The 21,073-nt window shown below is 45.5% G+C and overlaps 2 protein-coding genes across 2 annotated transcripts; one reads left to right on the forward strand and one right to left on the reverse strand.

Annotated features, from left to right (window-relative positions):
• The first annotated feature begins 561 nt into the window (after nucleotides 1-561).
• On the forward strand, nucleotides 562-19,043 carry LOC120045117 (unconventional myosin-Ic-like). Its single transcript, XM_038990008.1, has 30 exons — nucleotides 562-714; nucleotides 3,255-3,370; nucleotides 3,627-3,825; nucleotides 4,187-4,267; nucleotides 4,720-4,899; nucleotides 4,976-5,074; nucleotides 5,207-5,320; nucleotides 5,458-5,529; nucleotides 5,773-5,892; nucleotides 6,036-6,121; nucleotides 12,198-12,303; nucleotides 12,451-12,531; nucleotides 12,666-12,757; nucleotides 12,902-12,996; nucleotides 13,103-13,149; nucleotides 13,358-13,438; nucleotides 13,579-13,684; nucleotides 13,758-13,875; nucleotides 14,185-14,298; nucleotides 14,414-14,490; nucleotides 15,458-15,526; nucleotides 15,756-16,000; nucleotides 16,146-16,229; nucleotides 16,524-16,617; nucleotides 16,718-16,773; nucleotides 17,076-17,211; nucleotides 17,346-17,416; nucleotides 17,526-17,623; nucleotides 17,813-17,912; nucleotides 18,166-19,043. Exons 1-30 carry the CDS (start codon nucleotides 589-591, stop codon nucleotides 18,187-18,189), a joined length of 3,087 nt encoding a protein of 1,028 aa, XP_038845936.1. The 5' UTR covers nucleotides 562-588; the 3' UTR covers nucleotides 18,190-19,043.
• A 161-nt stretch (nucleotides 19,044-19,204) lies between these two features.
• On the reverse strand, nucleotides 19,205-20,406 carry LOC120044290. Its single transcript, XM_038988900.1, has 4 exons — nucleotides 20,197-20,406; nucleotides 19,966-20,067; nucleotides 19,646-19,855; nucleotides 19,205-19,438 (listed from the first exon to the last, which is right to left on the reverse strand). Exons 1-4 carry the CDS (start codon nucleotides 20,404-20,406, stop codon nucleotides 19,205-19,207), a joined length of 756 nt encoding a protein of 251 aa, XP_038844828.1.
• Nucleotides 20,407-21,073: the final 667 nt, after the last annotated feature.

Here is a 21,073-nt window from a genome sequence, read left to right on the forward strand (position 1 = left end):
ATACACTCAATCCCAACTCGACCCTCTGCCCAACCCTCCATGCACTTGTGTTGATCTAAGAGGTTATGTAAGCGATATGGGGAAAATTACTCCAGGCCTATCAGGCCTATCAAGGGGAAAGGTGAGGATTTTAACATATTGTTTATACCTGTCAAATTCTATCGTGTCTAGATGAAGTGCATATTGGTAGGGCCAAGGGGTCAATTTGGGTTATGTGTATCTGGGGAAAGAGCAGCAGGCAATGAAGCCCCCCCCCCTTTTCTCACCCCATCCCTCTATCTCTCTCAATTCAATTTTCAATTCAATTAACTTTATTGACATGGCAAGTTCATTATTACTTACATTGTCAAAGTATCTCTCTCTCCCAACTCTCTCTCTCTCTCTCCCAACTCTCTCTCTCTCTCTCTCCCAACTCTCTCTCTCTCTCTCTCTCTCCCAACTCTCTCTCTCTCTCTCTCTCTCTCTCTCTCTCTCTCTCTCTCTCTCTCTCTCTCTCTCTCTCTCTCTCTCTCTCTCTCTCTCTCTCTCTCTCTCTCTCTCTCTCTCTCTTTCTAGGAGGTGGGAGGTGAGGGCAGAGTTCATCTAGTTATGGAGAGTACTCTGACAGCACGTGACAGGGTGGGGGTACAGGACTTTGTCCTGCTGGAGAACTACACCAGCGAGGCGGCCTTCATCGAAAACCTGCGCCGACGTTTTGGGGAGAACCTCATCTATGTAAAGAATCATATCATTATGGAAATATTGGTCCTATAAAAATGATTGTTACATGCTTCGTAAACAGCAGGTGTAAACTAACCGCCCCCCCCCCCCCCAAGTTTTTGGGGAATAATATAAAAATATAAAAAATAACACGAGAAAGGAATAAATACACAATGAGTATTCAGACCCATTGAATTTTTCCACATTTTGTTATGTTACAGCCTTATTTTAAAATGGATAAAATCGTTTTTCCCCTCATCAATCTACACACAATACCCCATAATGACAAAGCAAAAACAGGTTTATAGAAATGTTAGCAAATTTATTTCAAATTAAAAACGGGAACATCACATTTACATAAGTATTCAGACCCTTTACTCAGTACTTTGTTAGCCTCGAGCCTTCTTGGGTATTTCATTTTTATTTGATTTTTTTAACCTTTATTTAACTAGGCATGTCAGTTAAGAACAAATTATTATTTACAATGATGGCCTAAGAACAGTGGGTTAACTGCCTTATTCAGGGGCAGAACTACAGATTTTTACCTTATCAGCTCGGGGATTCGATCTAGCAACCTTTCAGTTACTGGTCCAACGCTCTAACCACTAGGCTACCTGCCGGTATGACGCTACAAGCTTGAAAAACCTGTATTTGGGGAGTTTCTCCCATTCTTCTCTGCAGATCCTCTCAAGCTCAATCAGGTTGGATGGGGAGCGTCGCTGCACAGCTATTTTCAGGTCTCTCCAGAGATGTTCGATGGGGTTCAAGTCCGGGCTCTAGCTGGGTCACTCAAGGACATTCAGAGACGTGTCCCGAAGCTGCTCCTGCGTTGTCTTGGCTGCGTACTTGGGTCGTTGGCCTGTTGGAAGGTGAACCTTCGCTCCAGTCTGAGGTCCTGAGCGCTCTGGAGCAGGTTTTCATCAAGGATCTCCCTGTAGTTTGCTCCATTCATCTTTCCCTCCATCCTGACTAGTCTCCCAGTCTCCACTGAAAAACATTCCCAGAGCATGATGCTGCCACCACCATGCTTCACCGTAGGGATGGTGCTAGGTTTCCTCCAGATGTGACGCTTGGCATTCAGGCCAAAGAGTTCAATCTTGGTTTCATCAGATCAGAGAATCTTGTTTCTCATTGTCTGAGAGTCCTTTAGGTGCCTTTTGGCAAACTCTAAGCGGGCTGTCATGTGCTTTTTACTGAGGATTCGCTTCCGTCTGGCCACTCTACCATAGAGGCCTGATTAATGGAGTGCTGCAGAGATGGGAGAACCTTCCAGAAGGACAACCCTCTCCACAGAGGAAATCTAGAGCTCTGAGTGACCATCGGGTTCTTTGTCACTTCCCTTACCAAGGCCCTTCTCCCCCGATTGCTCAGTTTGGCCGGGGGGCCAGCTCTAGGAAGTCTTGGTTGTTCCATACTTCTTCCATTTAAGAATGATGGAGGCCACTATGATCTTGGGGACCTTCAATGCTGCAGAATTTTTTTTGTACCCGTCTCCAGATCTGTGCCTTAACACAATCCTGTCTTGGAACTCTATGGACAATTCCTTCGACCTCATGGCTTGGTTCTTGCTCTGATATGCACTGTCAACTGTGGTACCTTATATAGACCGGTGTGTGCCTTTCCGAATCATGTCCAATCAATTGAATTTACCACAGATGGACTCCAATCAAGTTGTAGCAACATCTCAAGGGTGATCAATGGAAACCGGATGCACCCTGAGCTCAATTTTGAGTAACATAGCAAAGGATCTGACTATGTAAATAAGGTATTTCTGTTTTTTATTTTTAATACATTTGCAAAAAAAAATAAAATAAAAAAGTTTTTGCTTTGTCTTTATGGGTTATTGTGTGAAGATTGATGAGGAACATTTTTTATTTAATCAATTTTAGAATAAGACTAACATAACAACATTTTGTAAAAGTCAAGGGGTCTGAATACTTTCCGAATGCACTGTATGTACATATGGGTAGGGATAAAGTGACTAGGCAACAGGATAGATCATAAACAGTAACAGCAGCGTATGTGATAAGTCAAAGGACTTAGTGCAAAAAGGATCAATGCAGATAAATCGTTAACCAATAGCTAACCTGACTAACTAACTATTTAGCGGTCTTGTGGTTTGGGGTTAGAAGCTGTCCAGGGTCCTGTTGGTTTCAGACTTGGTGCATCGGTACTGCTTGCCGTATGGTAGCAGAGAGAACAGTCTATGGTGGCTGGAGTCTTAGAAAATGTTTAGGGCCTTTCTTAGACACCTCCTGGTATAGAGGTCCTGGATGGCAGATAGCTCGGCCCTAGTGATGTACTGGGCCATACGCACTACCCTCTGTAGCGCCTGCAGTCGGATGCTAAGCGGTTGCCATACCAAGCAGTGACTTTTTGAGGATCTCAGGGCCCATGCCGAATCTTTTCAGCATTCTGAGGGGGAAGATGTGTTGTCGTGCCCTCTAAACGACTGATCCTACATAGCTTCACATAATGTTTGGTTAAGGTTGATTTTATGTCAGTGTTTGAGGGGTTGGTGACGGCAGTGTGCGGGTCTTGTCTCCCTGTATCAGACCTACATAGGGTCAGTGTTGGTGTCAGTGAACCCCAACAAGGACCTGGAGATCTACTCCAAGGCGCACATGGAGCGCTACCGAGGGGTCAGCTTCTATGAGATATCACCCCACATGTGAGTCACCCTCTGACCCCTGACCCCTGATCCTGAACCTCCCTCTGACCAAGCAGGACCAGCATGTATGTGTAGATGTCTTTATGTACATACAGTAGGCCTACATATGAATCTGCATTGGGTACAATACATTTACAGTATGTATTGTGTGTTTGCTATATGATCGTGATCCACTGTATGTGAAAACACTAGTATGAGCTGGATCATTAGCTAATATCATGTTTATATCCCACCCCTCTGTTTCTCTATCCTGTAGCTATGCATTGTCAGACAACATGTACCGGGCCATGCGGACTGAGAGGAGGGACCAGTGTATCCTGATCTCTGGGGAGAGCGGAGCAGGGAAGACCGAGGCCTCCAAGAAGATCCTCCAGTACTATGCCACTACCTGCCCTGTCACTGACCACATGAGTACGCTCCGGGACCGCCTGCTGCAGTCCAACCCTGTTCTGGAGGTAAGGTATACCCCCCGCCCCCTCCCAAGATCCCCTGCCAAGGATCTCTTCCCATGAGCACCTCTAAGGCTCTGGAGGAGGAAGGACATTTATAGCAGGGGTACTGAGACTGGTGTAACATCAATGCGAGAAATGAATGGCCCACTATAAAATCATGTTGCTTCAAACAAGTAAATCTATTTGTGGATGAGGGAAATCATGTTGATACATTGCATATTTTGAACCAATCTCCGACAAAGCCATAACAATAGATACATCCTGCTGTGAACATGCTATTACTGTACTGTTAATGTTTCCTATCTCTCAGCTGTGTTTGATCTTATCTCCGTTGTTCCCCTCACTCACTTCTCTCTCTCTACAGGCTTTTGGTAATGCCAAAACACTGCGTAATGACAATTCCAGCCGGTTTGGCAAATACATGGATGTCCAGTTTGACTTCAGGGTAAGCCTTTTGTTCTTCCTTCCTTTGGCTCCTGGGTTAAGGGATTTTCCTCACATAAGTCTACTATCGCTGATACTCATGCCATACCACCATACTGTCTCTACAACACACCATTCCATCAAAAGATTGTGCATAACTAAAACATGTTGCATTCAGGTCTTACCATACAGCATGCCTTACTATGAGTCTTAAGTCATGAGGGCATAATTCAGCTAAAAGACGATTTATGGTCATTCCGCATCTGCATTGGCCGTACAGCATTTACTGCGATGCGGCCTCTGCAGAAGTCAGGGCATTCATACTTCTTGCGCTTTGCGGAGCAGAGCTGTTGTGAAGGAAGTATGGAGCCTCCAGACCGCATTATCGGATCAAGCATAAATCGGCTTTAAAGCAGCTCTAGTAGGACCACACTCAGCAGTACCTTGACTGTCCCTGTTCCTAATCTCCCCTAGGGGGCGCCGATAGGAGGCCACATCCTCAACTACCTGCTGGAGAAGTCCCGTGTTGTGCACCAGAACCACGGCGAGAGGAACTTCCATATTTTCTACCAGCTGCTCGAGGGAGGAGAACAAGACCTTCTCAGCAAGCTGGGACTGGAGAGAAACGCCCAGAAATACCAATACCTGGTCAAGGTGTGTGTTTGTGCTTGCGCACGTGTGTCTGTGTGTGCGCGCAGTTATTTGATCAGTGATGTCCTGTTCCTCTCAGGGTTGCTGTCCTAGGGTGAGCTCCATCAATGATAAGAATGACTGGAGAACAGTGAGGAAGGCACTGAACGTCATCGGCTTCCATGAGGATGAGGTGGAGGTTAGAGACATTTTAGTGTATAATAATACTGCATACCGTTTTTCACTGCAAACAAATTTCACTCAACCCAAAGTTTCACCATGAAGAATGAGAAGGTCATGGTTTAAATGTCTGTTCACTCTCCCTCTTTAGGATCTGTTGAATATAATCGCCAGTGTCCTCCATCTTGGGAACACTCAGTTTGGAGAAGGGAAGAATGGGGAAAACCAGATCACCACTGAGCCACAGCTCAAATACCTGTCCAAGGTTGGAACTATGAAGATGAACGATACCCTCCTCCCCCAACACACACACACACACACACACACACACACACACACACACACACACACACATTCCCCATTCTAAAGGCAGATGTTGATGTTGTCCTGCTTGTTCTGCAGCTGCTAGGTGTGGATGGAGCAGCACTGAGAGAGGCTCTCACTCATAAGAAAATCACTGCCAAAGGGGAGGAGGTGAGTGTCTATGGCGGGCTGTTTCACTTGATTCAGAACTATGTCTGGTAATATAATTTAATATCCCACTTACAAACAAGTGATACAGTATGCCTTTGATGTGTATGGCATGCATATTTAGATTTTGGTTTTAAAGAGAGGGTACTGATACAGTTCAGCTGAGCCCAGAGGATAACACTAAAGTTAACATTAAAGTATTTTGCATCACTAATGTGTGTGTGTGTGTGTGTGTGTGTGTCCCAGATGATAAGCCCGTTGAGTTTTGAGCAGGCTGTGGAAGCTCGTGATGCCTTGGCCAAAGCGGTGTATGGCCGTGCCTTCACCTGGCTGGTGGTGAAGATCAACCAGTCTCTGGCATTCAAGGTCTCACACAAACATCACTCACGATAGCTAGCTAGCAAAACAATTAGCTTTTTTGCTCATAGTTACTGCTCCTCTTTTTGCTAGCTACATAATGCTGCTTCCTACCTCCAAAACTGAGTGTATTGTGTGCTGTCTATCTGCAGGATGATGTGTACAACAGCAGTAAAGGCTCATCATCAGTCATAGGACTGCTGGATATCTATGGCTTTGAGGTCTTCCAGCACAATAGGTACCAGAACAAATGTTAGCTAATTTATTCAGTGCATGAAGATGTGTTGTATAGCAATGTACTGTACATTATGTAATTGTTTGGCTATGACTCAATTCAAGAATCCCTCAGTGATCTTAAATGAGTTCTAAATGTCGATAAAACCAGGTTTATGTTTTTCTCCAGGTCTCGTAAAATGTATCCTAAAGACCTGCGTATCTGTACCTTGAGAGGCGCCCAAATTGAGCTTGTCCCCCATTATAAGTATCTAACGTAAACTAACTGCATTCCGTACAAATGTGCGCAACCGCGACATTCAAACGAGGCTGCAAAGAAAACGAATGGGACTGTAGCGACTGTGTTGACTTCAAAATCTGGGGTGTGAACTACGTTTCTATTCAAGCGTTGATCGACATGGTAATGGCTCTATAGTATTGGAGAAAAGTTGAAAAAACTGACCCTCCGTTACATCGTGACGTGTAATGCCGTAACGTACAGCACGCATAAAGCAACTATTTCTGTCTTACAATCTCTCTCCACCAGGTGTAGCACTTCTCTCATCGTTTAAACACAAGAAATGGACAGTGACGAGGGTAAGGGGGGATACCGTCATTTTTTGCGACATCACTGTAAGCGATCATGACTTTCAAAGCCGCTGTTTACTTCTGAAGATCACTTTAGCACCGCCCTAAAAACCCGATTCAAATTCGACACAAACCTTCAAATAGGTATGTAATTGTCACGCCCTGACCATAGAGAGCCCTTGGTCAGGGCGTGACTAGGGGGGTGTTCTAGTTTTCCTATTTCTATGTTGGTGTACTTGGTATGGTTCCCAATTAGAAGCAGCTGATTATCGTTGTCTCTGATTGGGGATCATACTTAAGTTCTCCATTGTTCCCACCTGGGTTGTGGGATATTGTTTGTGTATGTGTTGGTAGCACCACTGAGGTTACGTTTCGTTGCTTGTTTATAGTTTTTTTGGAGAAGTTTCACTGCAAATAATGATGTGGAACTCAATACACGCTGTGCCTTGGTCCCGTCCTTATTACGAACGTGACAGAATATCCCAACCACGAAAGGACCAAGCAGCGTACAACGGAGGGAAAAGTGAGTTGGACCTGGGAAGAGATAATGAGTGGATGCGAGACCCTTCCTTGGCGGGAGTCGCAGAGGACTCAGGAAGGACAGCAACGACCCCGGGGGCCGCAGCCACAGAAACCCCAAGATTTTTTTTGGGGGGGGGGGGGGGGGGGGGAGGCACGAGGGGTGGCCCGGCTGAGCAGCGGAGAGTGCCAGAGCCCGAATGGGAGTCGATGGAGGAGTGCAATGAGGGATACCGTAGAGAAGATTTAGCGAGGAGTATGCTGCAGCGCAGGCGTGCTGAAGAGCTGGTCATCAGTCCGGTGCCATCTGTGCCAGCTCCTCGCACTCGCCCTGAAGAGCCAGAGACCGTCAGGGAGGCGATGGAGAAGTTGGGAGAGAGAGAGAGGAGAGGTGTGTTCTGCTCAACATTCGACCTGAAGAACCTTTCAGCAGTCTGGTGAAGTCTGTGCCGGCTCCACGCATCTGGCCTCCAGTGCGCCTCCCCAGCCCGGTACGTCCTGTGCCAGCTCCCCGCACTCGCCCTGAAGTGCGTGTCACCAGTCCGGTGCCACCTGTGCCGACTCCACGCACCAGGCCGCCAGTGCGTCACCCCAGCCCGGTACGTCCTGTGCCAGCTCCCCGCACTCGCACTGAAGTGCGTGTCACCAGTCCGGTGCCACCTGTGCCGGCTCCACGCACCAGGCCTCCAGGGCGCCTCCCCAGTCCGGTACGTCCTGTGCCAGCTCCCCGCACTCTCCCTGAAGTGCGTGTCAACAGTCCGGTGCCGGCTCCATGCACCAGGCCTCCAGTGCGTCTCCCCAGCCCGGTTCGTCCGGTGCCAGCTCCCCGAACCTGCCCTGAAGTGCGTGTCACCAGTCCGGTGCCACCTGTGCGGCTCCACGCACCAGGCCTCCAGGGCGCCTCCCCAGTCCCGCTCCAAGGCCGGAGCCTTCCTCTGCGCCAGTGCCCAGTCCAGGCACGGCGTCCAGTCCCGCTCCATGGCAGGAGCCTTCTTCTGCACCGGTGCCCAGTCCAGGCACGGCTTCCAGTCCCGCTCCATAGCAGGAGCCTTCCTCTGCGCCGGTGCCCAATCCAGGCACGGCGTCCAGTCCCGCTCCAAGGCTGGAGCTTTCCTCTGCGCCGATGCCCAGTCCAGGCACGGTATCCAGTCCTGCTCCAGGGCAGGAGCCTTCCTCTGCGCCGGTGCCCAGTCCAGGCACGGCGTCCAGTCCAGCTCCAAGGCCGGAGCCCTCCTCTGCGCCGGTGCCCAGTCCAGGCACGGCGTCCAACCCAGCTCCATGGCCGGAGCCTTCCTCTGCGACGGTGCCCAGTCCGGGCGCGGCGTCCAACCCAGCTCCATGGCCGGAGCCTTCCTCGGTGCCCAGTCCGGGCGCGGCGTCCAACCCAGCTCCATGGCCGGGGCCCTCTGCGCCGATGCCCAGTCCAGGCACGGCGTTCAGCCCGGCGCCATGGCCGGATCCGGGGTCTGGGCGGGGGCTACAACCCGCACCGGAGCCGACACTAGTCACCCCCCTGCCCTCCCCATTTGGTTTCAGGTTTTGCGGCCGGAGTCCGCACCTTTGGGGGGGGTACTGTCACGCCCTGACCATAGAGAGCCCTTGGTTCTCTATGGTGTTGTAGGTCAGGGCGTGACTAGGGGGGTGTTCTAGTTTTCCTATTTCTGTGTTGGTGTACTTGGTATGGTTCCCAATTAGAGGCAGCTGATTATCGTTGTCTCTGATTGGGGATCATACTTAAGTTCTCCATTGTTCCCACCTGGGTTGTGGGATATTGTTTGTGTATGTGCTGGTGGCACCACTGAGGTTACGAGGTTGTTTATTTTTTTAGAAGTTTCACTGCAAATAAAGATGTGGAACTCAACACACACTGCGCCTTGGTCCCGTCCTTATTACGAACGTGACAGTAGTGACACATTATATAAACTCTTTATATTGTTTTATTTACATTTTAGAGGCGATAAGTTGGACAGATCGAGTGAAAAAAAAAAACAGTTTTCCCACACATCATGACTTTCAAAGCCGCTGTTTACTTCTGAAGATCACTTTAGCACCGCCCTAAAAACCCGATTCAAATTCGACACAAACCTTCAAATAGGTATGTAATTGTCCTCTCCTCTCCTTCTCACTATCACGCATTAGTTTCGCTTCCCCACCCGCCACTTTTAAAAAGACCCGAAGGAGCTCATTGCCTTCTTGAATTATGCAGAAACGGGCAGCGTGGAGGTCATTAATTTTGTTGGAAAGGGGAAAAAGTGTGCTTTACAATGGTATTGACATTACAGTTGATCTGGAAGTATTACGTTTTTGGGGCGCTAAAATAAGGTCAATTGTACGGACCAAGGTGATGTACAAAAGTGAGTGAGTTTACGTTAGGTATTTGGATTGACGGTAAACTGTCCTTTAAAACACACATTGATAAACTGACTAAAAAAATGCGAGTAGGGATTTGGTTTCCTGTATAGAAATAAATCCTGTTTCTCTTTTGAAAATAGGAGGAAGATTGTTCAAGCAACACTCCCAGAAATTGACTATGGCGACTCAATCTAGATGCACGCGCAGATTCTGTTTTAAAACCTGTTTAAAGTCTACCACTCAGCCTTGTGTTTTATCACTAGCACGTATCACCACGTCTGTAATTTAAGTCCTTTCTGAATCTGCTATGTCGGTCATTTTTACATCGGAGAAGAGTAATAATTCCAGCCGCAAAACACCTACTGTTTTTCGACTAACTCCAAGGTCCTCTGATAATACTATTCCTGTGCGAATCGACATCCCTGTCTTTTGAAAATGTCTGAGTTTGACAGGTGTTGCCTGCGGTTTGAGCAACAAAACAATAATTGATTCGATAAATTGATGCTTTAAACGAAGTGCTGCGTATAGCGTATATATGAAGGTCTACATGTATGTGTCAACTTTCACAGTGAATGATTTTGTTTATACGTTTTGTGCCATTGAATTGAACATCGGCAAATGCGTCAGTAAATACATATTGTTCCTATTTAATACAACCCTTGCTCTTAATAGATCGCAAAGCAGCATTACAACTGAGCTAAACTTTTGGATTTACCAGTTCACTTTCTCATCCATAACCTAAAAACACATCTCAAGTGCAAGTGTGCTGTTTAGCTCACATCTGCAGGCTGGGGGCATTTAGGATGTCTTCTACTGCAGATCGCTAAAATATCCTAATCTGATTATAATCACATTTCCGCAATTAAAATATTATGGCGACATTTTGTTGTGTTACAGACAGAATTCAAAATGTATTAAAAAGATTTACCTCATCCATCTACACACAATACCCCAAAGTGAAAACATGTTTTTTTAGAAATGTTTGCTAATTTATTAAAAATAAGAAACAGAAATACCTTATTTACATAAATATTCAGACCCTTTGCTATGAGACTCGAAATTAAACTCAGGTGCATCCTGTTTCCATTGATCATCCTTGATGTTTCTACAACTTGATTGGAGTCCACCTGTGGTAAATTCAATTGATTGGACATGATTTGGAAAGGCACACACCTGTCTATATAAGGTTCCACAGTTGACAGTGCATGTCAGAGTAAAAACCAAGCCATGGGGTCAAAGGAATTGTCCGTAGAGCTCCGAAACAGTTTTGTGTCGAGGCACAGATATGGGGACGGGTACCAAAACATTTCTGCAGAATTGAAGGTCCTCAAGAACACAGTGGCCTTCATTCTTAAATGGGAGAAGTTTAGAACCACCAAGACTCTTCCTATAGCTGGTCGCTCGGCCAAACTGAGCAATCGGGGGAGAAGGGCCTTGGTCAGGGAGGTGACCAAGAATCGGATGGTCACTCTGACAGAGCTCCAGAGTTCCTCTGTGGAGATGGGAGAACCTTCCAGAAGGACAACCATCTCTGCAGCACTCCATCAATCAGGCCTTTATGGTAGAGTGCCAGACATTAGCCACTCCTCAGTAAATGGCATGACAGCCCGCTTAGAGTTTGCCAAAAGGCACCTAAAGACTCAGACCATGAGAAACAAGATTATCTGGTCTGATGAAACCAAGATTGAACTCTTTGGCCTGAATGCCAAGCGTCACATCTGAAGGAAACCTGGCACCCACCCTGGATGTTTTTCAATGGCAGGGACTGGGAGACTAGTCAGGATCAAGGCAAAGATGAACTGAGCAAAGTACAGAGAGATCCTTGATGAAAACCTGCTCCAGAGCGCTCAGGACCTCAGACTAGGGTGAAGGTTCCAACAGGACAACAACCTTCCAACAGGACAACGACCCTAAGCACTCAGCCAAGACAACGCAGGAGTGGCTTCGGGACAAGTCTCTGAATGTCCTTGAGTGACCCAGCTAGAGCCCGAACTTGAAACCTGTCTAACATCTCTGGAGAGACCTGAAAATAGCTGTGCAGCAACTCTCCTCATCCAACCTGACAGAGCTTGAGAGGATCTGTAGAGAATGGGAGAAACTCCCCAAATACAGGTGTGCCAAACTTTGTAGCGTCATACCCCAGAAGACTTTTGGCTGTAATCGCTGCCAAAGGTGCTTCAACAAAGTACTGAGTAAAGGGTCTGAATACTTATGTAAATGTGATATTTCAGATATTTTCTAAAATGTTCTAAAAAAACTGTTTTTGATTCGTCATTAGGAGGTATTGTATGTAGATAAATGAGGGGGAAAACTATGTAATCAACTTTTGAATAAGGCTGTAACGTAACAAAATTTGGGAAAAAGTCAAGGGGTCTGAATACTTTCTGAATGCACTGTATATTTGTTTCTACTGCCCTTTTGAATGTAATATAATTTATTTGAAGCTCTGTAACTAATTTTGTGGTGATCATGCTTAAATATGTTGCTCACATTGCTTGAACTGTTGTTCTCAGAGAACCATTGGAAATGAGACCCCTTTATCAATGGGTTTCCCTGGTTAAATAAAGGTTAATAAATAAATAAAAAACATTGTAGCACAGTTGTTTTGTGCCATATTTTTTACCCTAACCATCTCCCTGTAGTTTTGAGCAGTTCTGCATCAACTATTGCAATGAGAAGCTGCAGCAGCTGTTCATTGAGCTCACCCTCAAGTCTGAGCAGGAGGAGTACGAGGCAGAGGGCATCACTGTGAGTCAGGGAGGGTCGATGGGTACTCAGAGAAAGAGAGGGGTGTTTTCATTCAAATAGACAAAACAAGAATTGAGGTATACTAAGAAAAACATACTGTCATGTAGTGATGAAGGTGTAGTTCGGTAATGATACTGTATATTTCAGTGGGAGCCGGTGAAGTACTTCGACAACAAGATCATCTGTGACCTGGTAGAGGAAAAGCACAAAGGCTTGATCTCCATCCTGGTGAGAATAACTGCCATTCACTTCAGTTTAGTAGTGTATCTGACTCACTTTAGCCTTTCACCTCTCTCTAATATCGCTCTCCTTCTGTACTCTTCCTGTCTCTAGTTGAATGTTAAGGTATAAATGTGTTTTAGGATGAGGAGTGTTTGAGACCAGGGGAGCCCAGCGATATCTCCTTCCTCGAGAAGCTTGAGGACACTTTGGGAGGCCATGCCCATTTTGTCACGTGAGTCTCTTTTACACACACACACACACATGCACAAAACACATGGGTGTCTTCACAGTTTGTTTGTGTATTTGCACCATGTTCCAAATATGTTTTTGTGTGTATATTTGTGGTTCTGTATCTAAGATATGATTTGTCTGTCAGTCACAAGTTGGCGAATGGGAAGACTCGCAAGGCAGTGAGCAGAGAGGAGTTCAAACTGATTCATTATGCAGGAGAGGTCAACTACAGTGTCAATGGTGAGCTAGCTAATCAATCTGGCAATAGTGTAACTGCAGAAAATAATTAACTGATTTCATCCTCACACATACTGTTTGTAATATTTTGTGTTCATCTGCATCAAAGGGTTTCTGGACAAGAACAAGGACCTTCTCTACAGAAACCTGAAAGAGGCGAGGCTGGAGCAACAATAGAGAAATGAGAACACACAGACCACACACTCACACTCACACTCACCACACAATTACTACAGGTTTCCCATGATCTCTCTCGGAATTCTCACACATGGTTTATGTGTGTACACTACAGTAGGTATAGAGTGTGGTGGATGTTTTGGTGTGTTGTGTTTACATGGTTCTGTGGTGTGCTTTCTCTGTCCAGGTCATATGCCAGTCAGATAGCCAGGTCCTGAGTCAGTGCTTCCACAGAGAGGAAGTGACTGACCAAAAACGCCCAGAAACGGTGAGATGTACACACACACACACACACACAGATGCAAGCAAGCTCACACACACACACACACACACACACACACACACACACACACACACACACACACACACACACAGTTTGATATGTCACCTCTCTGCTTCCCTCTGTAGGCTGCCACTCAGTTTAAGAACAGCCTGGCCAAACTTATAGAGATACTGATGTCCAAGGAGCCATCCTATGTGCGCTGTATCAAACCCAACGATGCCAAGCAGTCAGGTAATCATACACCCTGTGAAGTCAATCAGTCCAATCAATCAATCAGTCAATTAAATATTCTCACTCTCCCCAGGGAGGTTTGATGAGGCTTTAGTCAGACACCAGGTCAAGTATCTGGGTCTGATGGAGAACCTGAGGGTCAGGAGAGCTGGGTTTGCCTACCGCCGACACTACGAAACCTTCCTACAGAGGTGTGTGTGTGTGTGTGTGTGTGTGTGTGTGTGTGTGTGTGTGTGTGTGTGTCTATATTATGCCACTCTGTTTACATGTTTCTATAACCACAGTTTCTATATTAACTATATACATTTCTGTAACCACAGTTTCTATATTAACTATATACATTTCTGTAACCACAGTTTCTATATTAACTATATACATTTCTGTAACCACAGTTTCTGTATTAACTATATACATTTCTGTAACCACAGTTTCTGTATTAACTATATACATTTCTGTAACCACAGTTTCTGTATTAACTATATACATTTCTGTAACCACAGGTACAAGTCTCTGTGTCCCGGGACGTGGCCTAACTGGCAGGGCAGACTGGCTGATGGAGTAGCCACTCTGGTCCAACACCTCGGCTACAAACCAGAGGAATACAAACTGGGCAAGTAGGTACACAGAGAGAGAGAGGGAAGTAAGGGGACATACATTTCCCTTAGTCATGTTGTGAGGAGAAACATGAGACAGTATGTTGTTGATGTATAATTCCCTATCTCTTTGCAGGACCAAGATCTTCATCCGCTTCCCTAAGACTCTGTTCAGCACTGAAGATTCCCTGGAAGCCAGGAGGCCTGCCCTCGGTGAGACTATACAGCAGGGAAGATGATGACAAGGCCATTTGGGGGAAATTAATGTAATTCATGTAATTAGCTAGGAGAATAACATAGATCATGATAAACAGCAGAGTAGCAGTAGCAGTGGAAAACAGGGAAGTGCCCACTTGGTCAACTAAGCAGCAGCATGAGGATGGATAATACAGTAAGCTAATGTAATTATACTGAACAAAAATATAAACACAACTTGCAACAATTTCAAAGATTTTACTGAGTTACTGTTCATATAAGGAAATTAGTCAATTGAAATTAATTAATTAGGCCCTAATCTATGGATTTCACATGACTGGGCAGGGGTGCAGCCATGGCTCCCACCCACGTAGGGAGCCAGGCCCAGCAAATCAGAATGAGTTTATCCCGAGTTTATTACAGACAGAAATAGCTCAGAATCTCCTTAGCACACCTCCCCCCTATCCCCCCTCAGACAATTCCGCAGGTGAAGAAGCCGGATGTGGAGGTTCTGGGCTGTCGTGGTTTCAGGTGGTCTGTGGATGTGAGGCCGATTGGAGGCAGCTTATGGTAGAGAAATTAACATTAAATTCTCTGGCAACAGCTCGGTTGGACATTCCTGCAGTCAACATGCCAATTGCATGCTCCCTCAAAACTTGAGACATCTGTGGCATTGTGTTGTGTGAGAAAACTGCAAACTTTAAAGTGGCCTTTTATTGTCCGAAGCACAAGATGCACCTGTGTAATGATCATGCTGTTTAATCAGCTTCTTGATATACCCACCTGTCAGGTGGAATGGATTATCTTGGCAAAGGAGAAATACTCACTAACACTAACAAATGTGTGCACAATTGTATTTGAATGAAACATGGGACCAACACTTTACATGTTGCATTTATATTTTTGTTCAGTGTAGGATCCAATTAAACATTTATGTTCTGTGGTCCAACCATTTTGTCTCCTCTGTTCCTGTTCTCTGCTCTAGTTCTCACCCTACAGACCTCATGGAGGGGTTACAGAGAGAGGGCCAAGTACCTCCGCATCAGACAGGCAGGTGAGGGTCTGGATCAAAGAGCTGACACTATTTCTCTGCTTCTCAATTACTGCCTCCTGAAGCAGTTACTCTGTAGCCACTTTCTTGATATCTGCTGAATCTATGAATGAAGTAATGCAGAGGATATTACTTTGTTGTTTGTTCTTATGAGCTCTGCACAGTTGTAGCTTGTTGTGGTGTGTCTGTGACATGACTGATTGTGTCCTCTATCCATCTATCTATCTATTAGTTCTAGTGATCCAGTCTGCGTGGAGAGGGATGAAATCCCGCCAGAGGGCCAGGCGTCGCAGACACGCTGTGGACATCATACGCAAGTTCATCAAAGGCTTCATCTACCGCCACTACGAGCGTTGTCCAGAAAACGAGTACTTCCTGGACCATCAGCGTTTCTCCTTCCTGATGATGCTGTTTAGGAACCCACCTAAGAGTGTCCTGGACAAAAGCTGGCCCATCCCCCCACCTAGCCTCACTGAGGTACTGCAACCAGCCCAACAACACTCCACACAATACGCACTGAGGGACATTAAGCGTAAGCCAAGGGGTGATGGTGCAATGCATCTGACTGTTGTACATTCAATGTGTCAATGTTTTATTTGTATCTGTCCCTATGTCTGTGTAGGCGTCAGAGCACCTGTGCAGGCTGTGTATGCAGAACATGATGCGGGCCTACTGCAGGAGGATCCAGCCAGAGTGGAAAAAACAGGTAGGCTACTGTCTGTTACTGTCACTCACCTGACGGGAACACATAGAAAGGATATTTCTGTCCTCTTTCTATTCGTTTTTTAAATCTCACACACTCTCTCTGTCTCTCTCTCTCTCTCGCTCTGTGTATCTCTGTCTCTGTGTCTCTCTGTCTCTGTGTCTCTCTGTCTCTGTGTCTCTCTGTCTCTGTGTCTCTCTGTCATTGTGTCTCTCTGTGTCTCTCTGTCTCTGTCCACATTTCTCCATTCTCCATCTCTCTCACTCTACAGGCATCTCTTCTGTTCTCTTTCTATAGATGGAGCAGAAGGTGGTAGCCAGTCAGATATTCAAGGACCAGAAGGACAGCTATCCCCAGAGTGTCCCTAAGCTGTTTGTGGCCTCCAGACTAAGTAGGGTCCACTCACTAACACAGTGTGCACACACTTCCAAACTTCACAGACCACGTACTTCACAAACACGCCACTGACAGATGTTCTCTCCTGTATACAGACAGTGAGGAGTTCAACCTCAAAGTGATACAGACTCTGGGCAATGACAAAGTGAAGGTGAGTAATATGATATTGTAATACTATCCCCCTGTCGTGTTTGTGAGACAGTGTTTGCGACCTCTGTCTTACCTCTGTCACTCTGCTGTTGTTGGCTGAGTAGTTTAATCCTGCTAATTGTCTGTTTGCTGTGTACATCATCTTTACAATGTCATGTATTGCTTTGAATCAGTATTGATACAGTTAGACTTCAAACTTTGGGTTTTTATGACAACCCCTCCCTCTTTCTGTCTCTCCCTCTCTCTCTGTCATTCTCTCTCTTTCTCTCTCAATCCCCCTCTTTTTCTATCTGTCTGTGTCAGTATGGAATTGCGGTGACTAAGTATGATAGGAGGGGTTACAAGGCACGGCCTCGCCAGCTGCTCCTCACATCCTCCTTTGCCATGCTGGTGACCGAAGCCAAGCTGAAGCAGAGGATCGACTATGCAGCCCTGAGGAGTGAGTCTCTGCTGGGGGCCATAGGGGATTGAGGGGCTAGGGGTGGTCAGCCAGGGGGGGGGGGGTTATAACCTTGGTTATAAGGTAGTTGTAGTGTATGTGTCCACTGTATAACACGGTTCTTCTTTTTCCAGGCATCTCTGTGAGTTCTCTCAGTGATGGGTTCATGGTTCTCCACGTGCCCAGTGAGGACGACAAGCAGAAGGTAACAGGATGACCTCATCCTGGTTATTCTATCTAGCAGTTGTCATGGCGACTTACTGCCATGCCATAAAGTACAGTACCTAACCTCTGACCCCTTGTCTGCCCTGTAGAGTGATATGGTGCTCCAGTGCGATCATTTGATCGAGGTGGTGACCAAGCTGGCCACTATGGCGGACAAGAAGATCAAGGTCAACATGAGCCAGGACAGGTGAGTTTGGCTCCTCTGATCATCTGGACACTGGATAGCTTCATCAGAGTATCTTTGAGAGCCTGCTGACATTTGTCAACCCATTCCAACTGTCACCCACTGTTAGTGATCATGATAGTGTTCTCTCTCACCCCCTACCCCTTCCCTCCTTTCCTCTGGTACTCTCCTCCTGTCTGTTCCTGTGTGCAGTATTAAGTTTGCAGTGGCTCAGGGGAAAGAGGGGGTCATTGACTTCACCAGTGGACCAGAGCTGAAGGTGGCCAAAGGCAAGAAAGGACACCTGCTAGTGGTGAGTAAGGGGACGGAAGAGACCCATTATTATGAGGACAGCAGGGCTGAGGAAGGGAGGATGAGAAAGGGGGATAGAGGAGAAGAGAGGACTTGTAGATGGAGCATGAGGAGGACTGGGATTGTAAAATGGAAAGCAGTAGAGTTTAAAGATAGCCACCTCTTTCATCTTTATATTTTCATTGGAAGTTTTGACCAATAATCCACATTAGGTAATAACAATGACGCCATTTGTAAATTGACTTGTTTTGCAGACGGCTCCTAAACTCAACCCATGATGATGATGGGAAGGAATGACCGCCTCGCTGTAATCGACAGCGAACCAATCATTCCACAGGATGATTTCCTGCCATAGCCAATCAGATTATAGCCACACAGAAGTTGTATTTCTTCTTTAAATGTGAGACCATAGCCATACACTCACTGCAAAAAATATAATGATTATTTTCTCTTTTAACACAATTGCACTTATTAATCTGCATTTTTATATAGTTATTGATTTAGTTATTGACGACATATCATATATAATGGATTCAGAGGTTTTGCCGGCATTCATAATACTTTGATGTTTATTAGCAATAGTCGTATTAAATGAAACCACACATTTTAAATCTTATGCTTCATCTTTATTTTGTAGTCCTGTTTACAATATATTAGCTCTTGTATGTAATAAAAATACAAAACAATATTTATATTTCCATAGTAACAACAATAAACAGCATTTTCAAATAAATAAGTAATAAATAAGTAAATAAATAGGCAAATATGCATTGAAGTCAGTGAGGGCTGTGGAAAAAGGGGATGTTGGGTTGTGTTTCTCAACACTCTTCCGGTTCTCGGCTGTTAGTCAGAGAGAGTGAGAGACAGAAAAGATGGAAACTCAGGGAGAAACCCAGAGGAGAGTAAGGCTGTACAACTTACAGTAATACTCTATGTAACAAAGTGAACATAGCATCTCTCAAAGATAAGAAATCATGATCTTAGGGTAAATACCAGAAATTAAACTCCATTGAAGTCTTTCTGTCAAAAGTAATACTGAATTATTTATAAATATGAATAATATGAATATCATTATTATTGGTATTAGCTGTATTAACTTGTTACTGCTTAAATAAACGGTGTGCATTGACAACATAAAATCCTGTTGTGTTATGATTCATAACAATACGTAAATTCTCACATCCAATATTATCCCTCGTCCACAAAATAAGTTAAAAGCCACTCTGACCACAACTTTTCCAGGCTAGTGCAGTACTATTACGCATTATGAATATGAATCCATGCACACCGTGTTTATCTGCCACTGGGCTGGGCACTTGGAGGACCACTGTGTTTGGTCTTCAAGAGGATGAAGTCTCTGGCCAGCTTGGTGAGGTAGCGCTCCAGGTCCCTGAGGATGACGTAGCCCTCCAGGCGGCTGGTCCACAGGGACTTTGATAGGGCCTGGTGGCTGGAGGAAGGGCTCACTGCACGGGTCAGGGTTGGGGGAGAGGTGGGGCTCACACTGGAACTGTTCACACACCTCAACTGTAAAGACCACAGAGAGGTTTATCAGACTGAGCTCGTAACAATATTCTCCTCACGGTGGATATACAGTAGCTGCTGAGTGATGGGTAGCTATGTGAACACCTAATTTAGTGTGCAAAGACAATAAGTATACACACAATGTGTGAACACCTCAAATGTGTATCTGTGCATGTGTTCGTTCATTCGTTTATATGGTGGGCATTGTACCTGAAAGTTGACTTTTGTCATGAGATCCCGCAGGTCTGTCTGAATGCGGTGTATACCCTGGGGTATGGTGGTTTTAGCCTTCCCCCTTGTCCCCATCCAGTGGGCTGCTCTCTGTTCCACCTTATCCACCTCCATCTCCTTTCTCTTCATATCCAGGTGAGCCCAGAAAGTGTGCAGGTCTTGAGAGGCAGCACTCAGACGCTCCCAGTCCTGTACAGATCGTAACATTATACACAATGTCCCTCCTGCTCCATCGTACCTTTTTAAAGCATTAAACCACCACAGGTTAACAGTGATTCATACACAGGTCACACACAAACCTTCATCTGAAGCCAGTGGTAGAAGTCTGTAGAGAGTGATGGTATGGTCTGTAACTCCAGATCTCTGTCCTCAAACTGCTTGTCATCCAACAGCTCCTCTTTCTGACAAGACAAATGAGGGTACATTATGATAACAGCCTGTAGTAGGTGAGGATAGCTGTTGTCTCTGGGCATATAAGTGCTAGCAGACTAGCCACCAGTAACAGAGGAATAACAGAGGAGTTAACTCACATATCTCATGAGCAGCTGCTGAACCCGGGCGTGGGTGCACCTGGTGGATTTGAGGGAGTATGAGTAGGCCTGGAGTAGGCCTGGAGTGGAAGCACAACATGGGTACACACAGCTCAGGGTGAGGAAGAACAGGGGAAACAGAACGCACCACCAAACAGCCATCTGGAAGAGACAGGGAGAGGATGAATGTATGCTGAACTGCACAATCATGTCAACATTTATTCTAATCAATATTCATTACATGTTGGCTACTTGTGGAAATCTCTGTAATGGCTCTATTCAATCTGTATTGCAGGAGTTCAGCTTTATAGCGTGATTGAAATTTAAAGGCAATGTTCTGGCTTTAATGGAGACTGCACTGACAGATGGTAAACGCTACATATTTCGTCTCAATAGGAAATTACCTTTACATTTCTATAGCGCAATCTGTAACGCTTCAGCAATACAAATTGAATAAAGCCCTAAATATGTATTACTTTACAACAACAACACAAAGACAGTACAAATTGTAGATCCTTGACAATCTAGTACCTACTATGGAAAACTGTAGAATTTGACAAGCTCCAAAAATCCTTGCTTTCTAACCTAGTATCATTCTCCCATCGCACTAACACAGACTTCTTAGTATCTAAGCCTTATAGCGATAAAGGAGTATACCACAGGTGGTCCAGCTATGGAACACCTGTAAAGCTCAACACTAGTTCAGAGAGTGAGCTCGAGAGAGAGAGAGAGAGAGACAGAGCAGACTTACCTTTTAGCGATAACAATCTGTGATTGACATACATCCTAGCTGCATCCTTTGATATTTATATACGTCCTTAGTTTCTCTTGTGGCCTGGAGTTTTTCTCAGCAGCTTGAGTAGGGGTTCCTGCATGG

Source organism: Salvelinus namaycush, chromosome 3 (genome assembly GCF_016432855.1).
Source record: "Salvelinus namaycush isolate Seneca chromosome 3, SaNama_1.0, whole genome shotgun sequence".
In the NCBI taxonomy this organism is placed as follows: domain Eukaryota; kingdom Metazoa; phylum Chordata; class Actinopteri; order Salmoniformes; family Salmonidae; genus Salvelinus; species Salvelinus namaycush.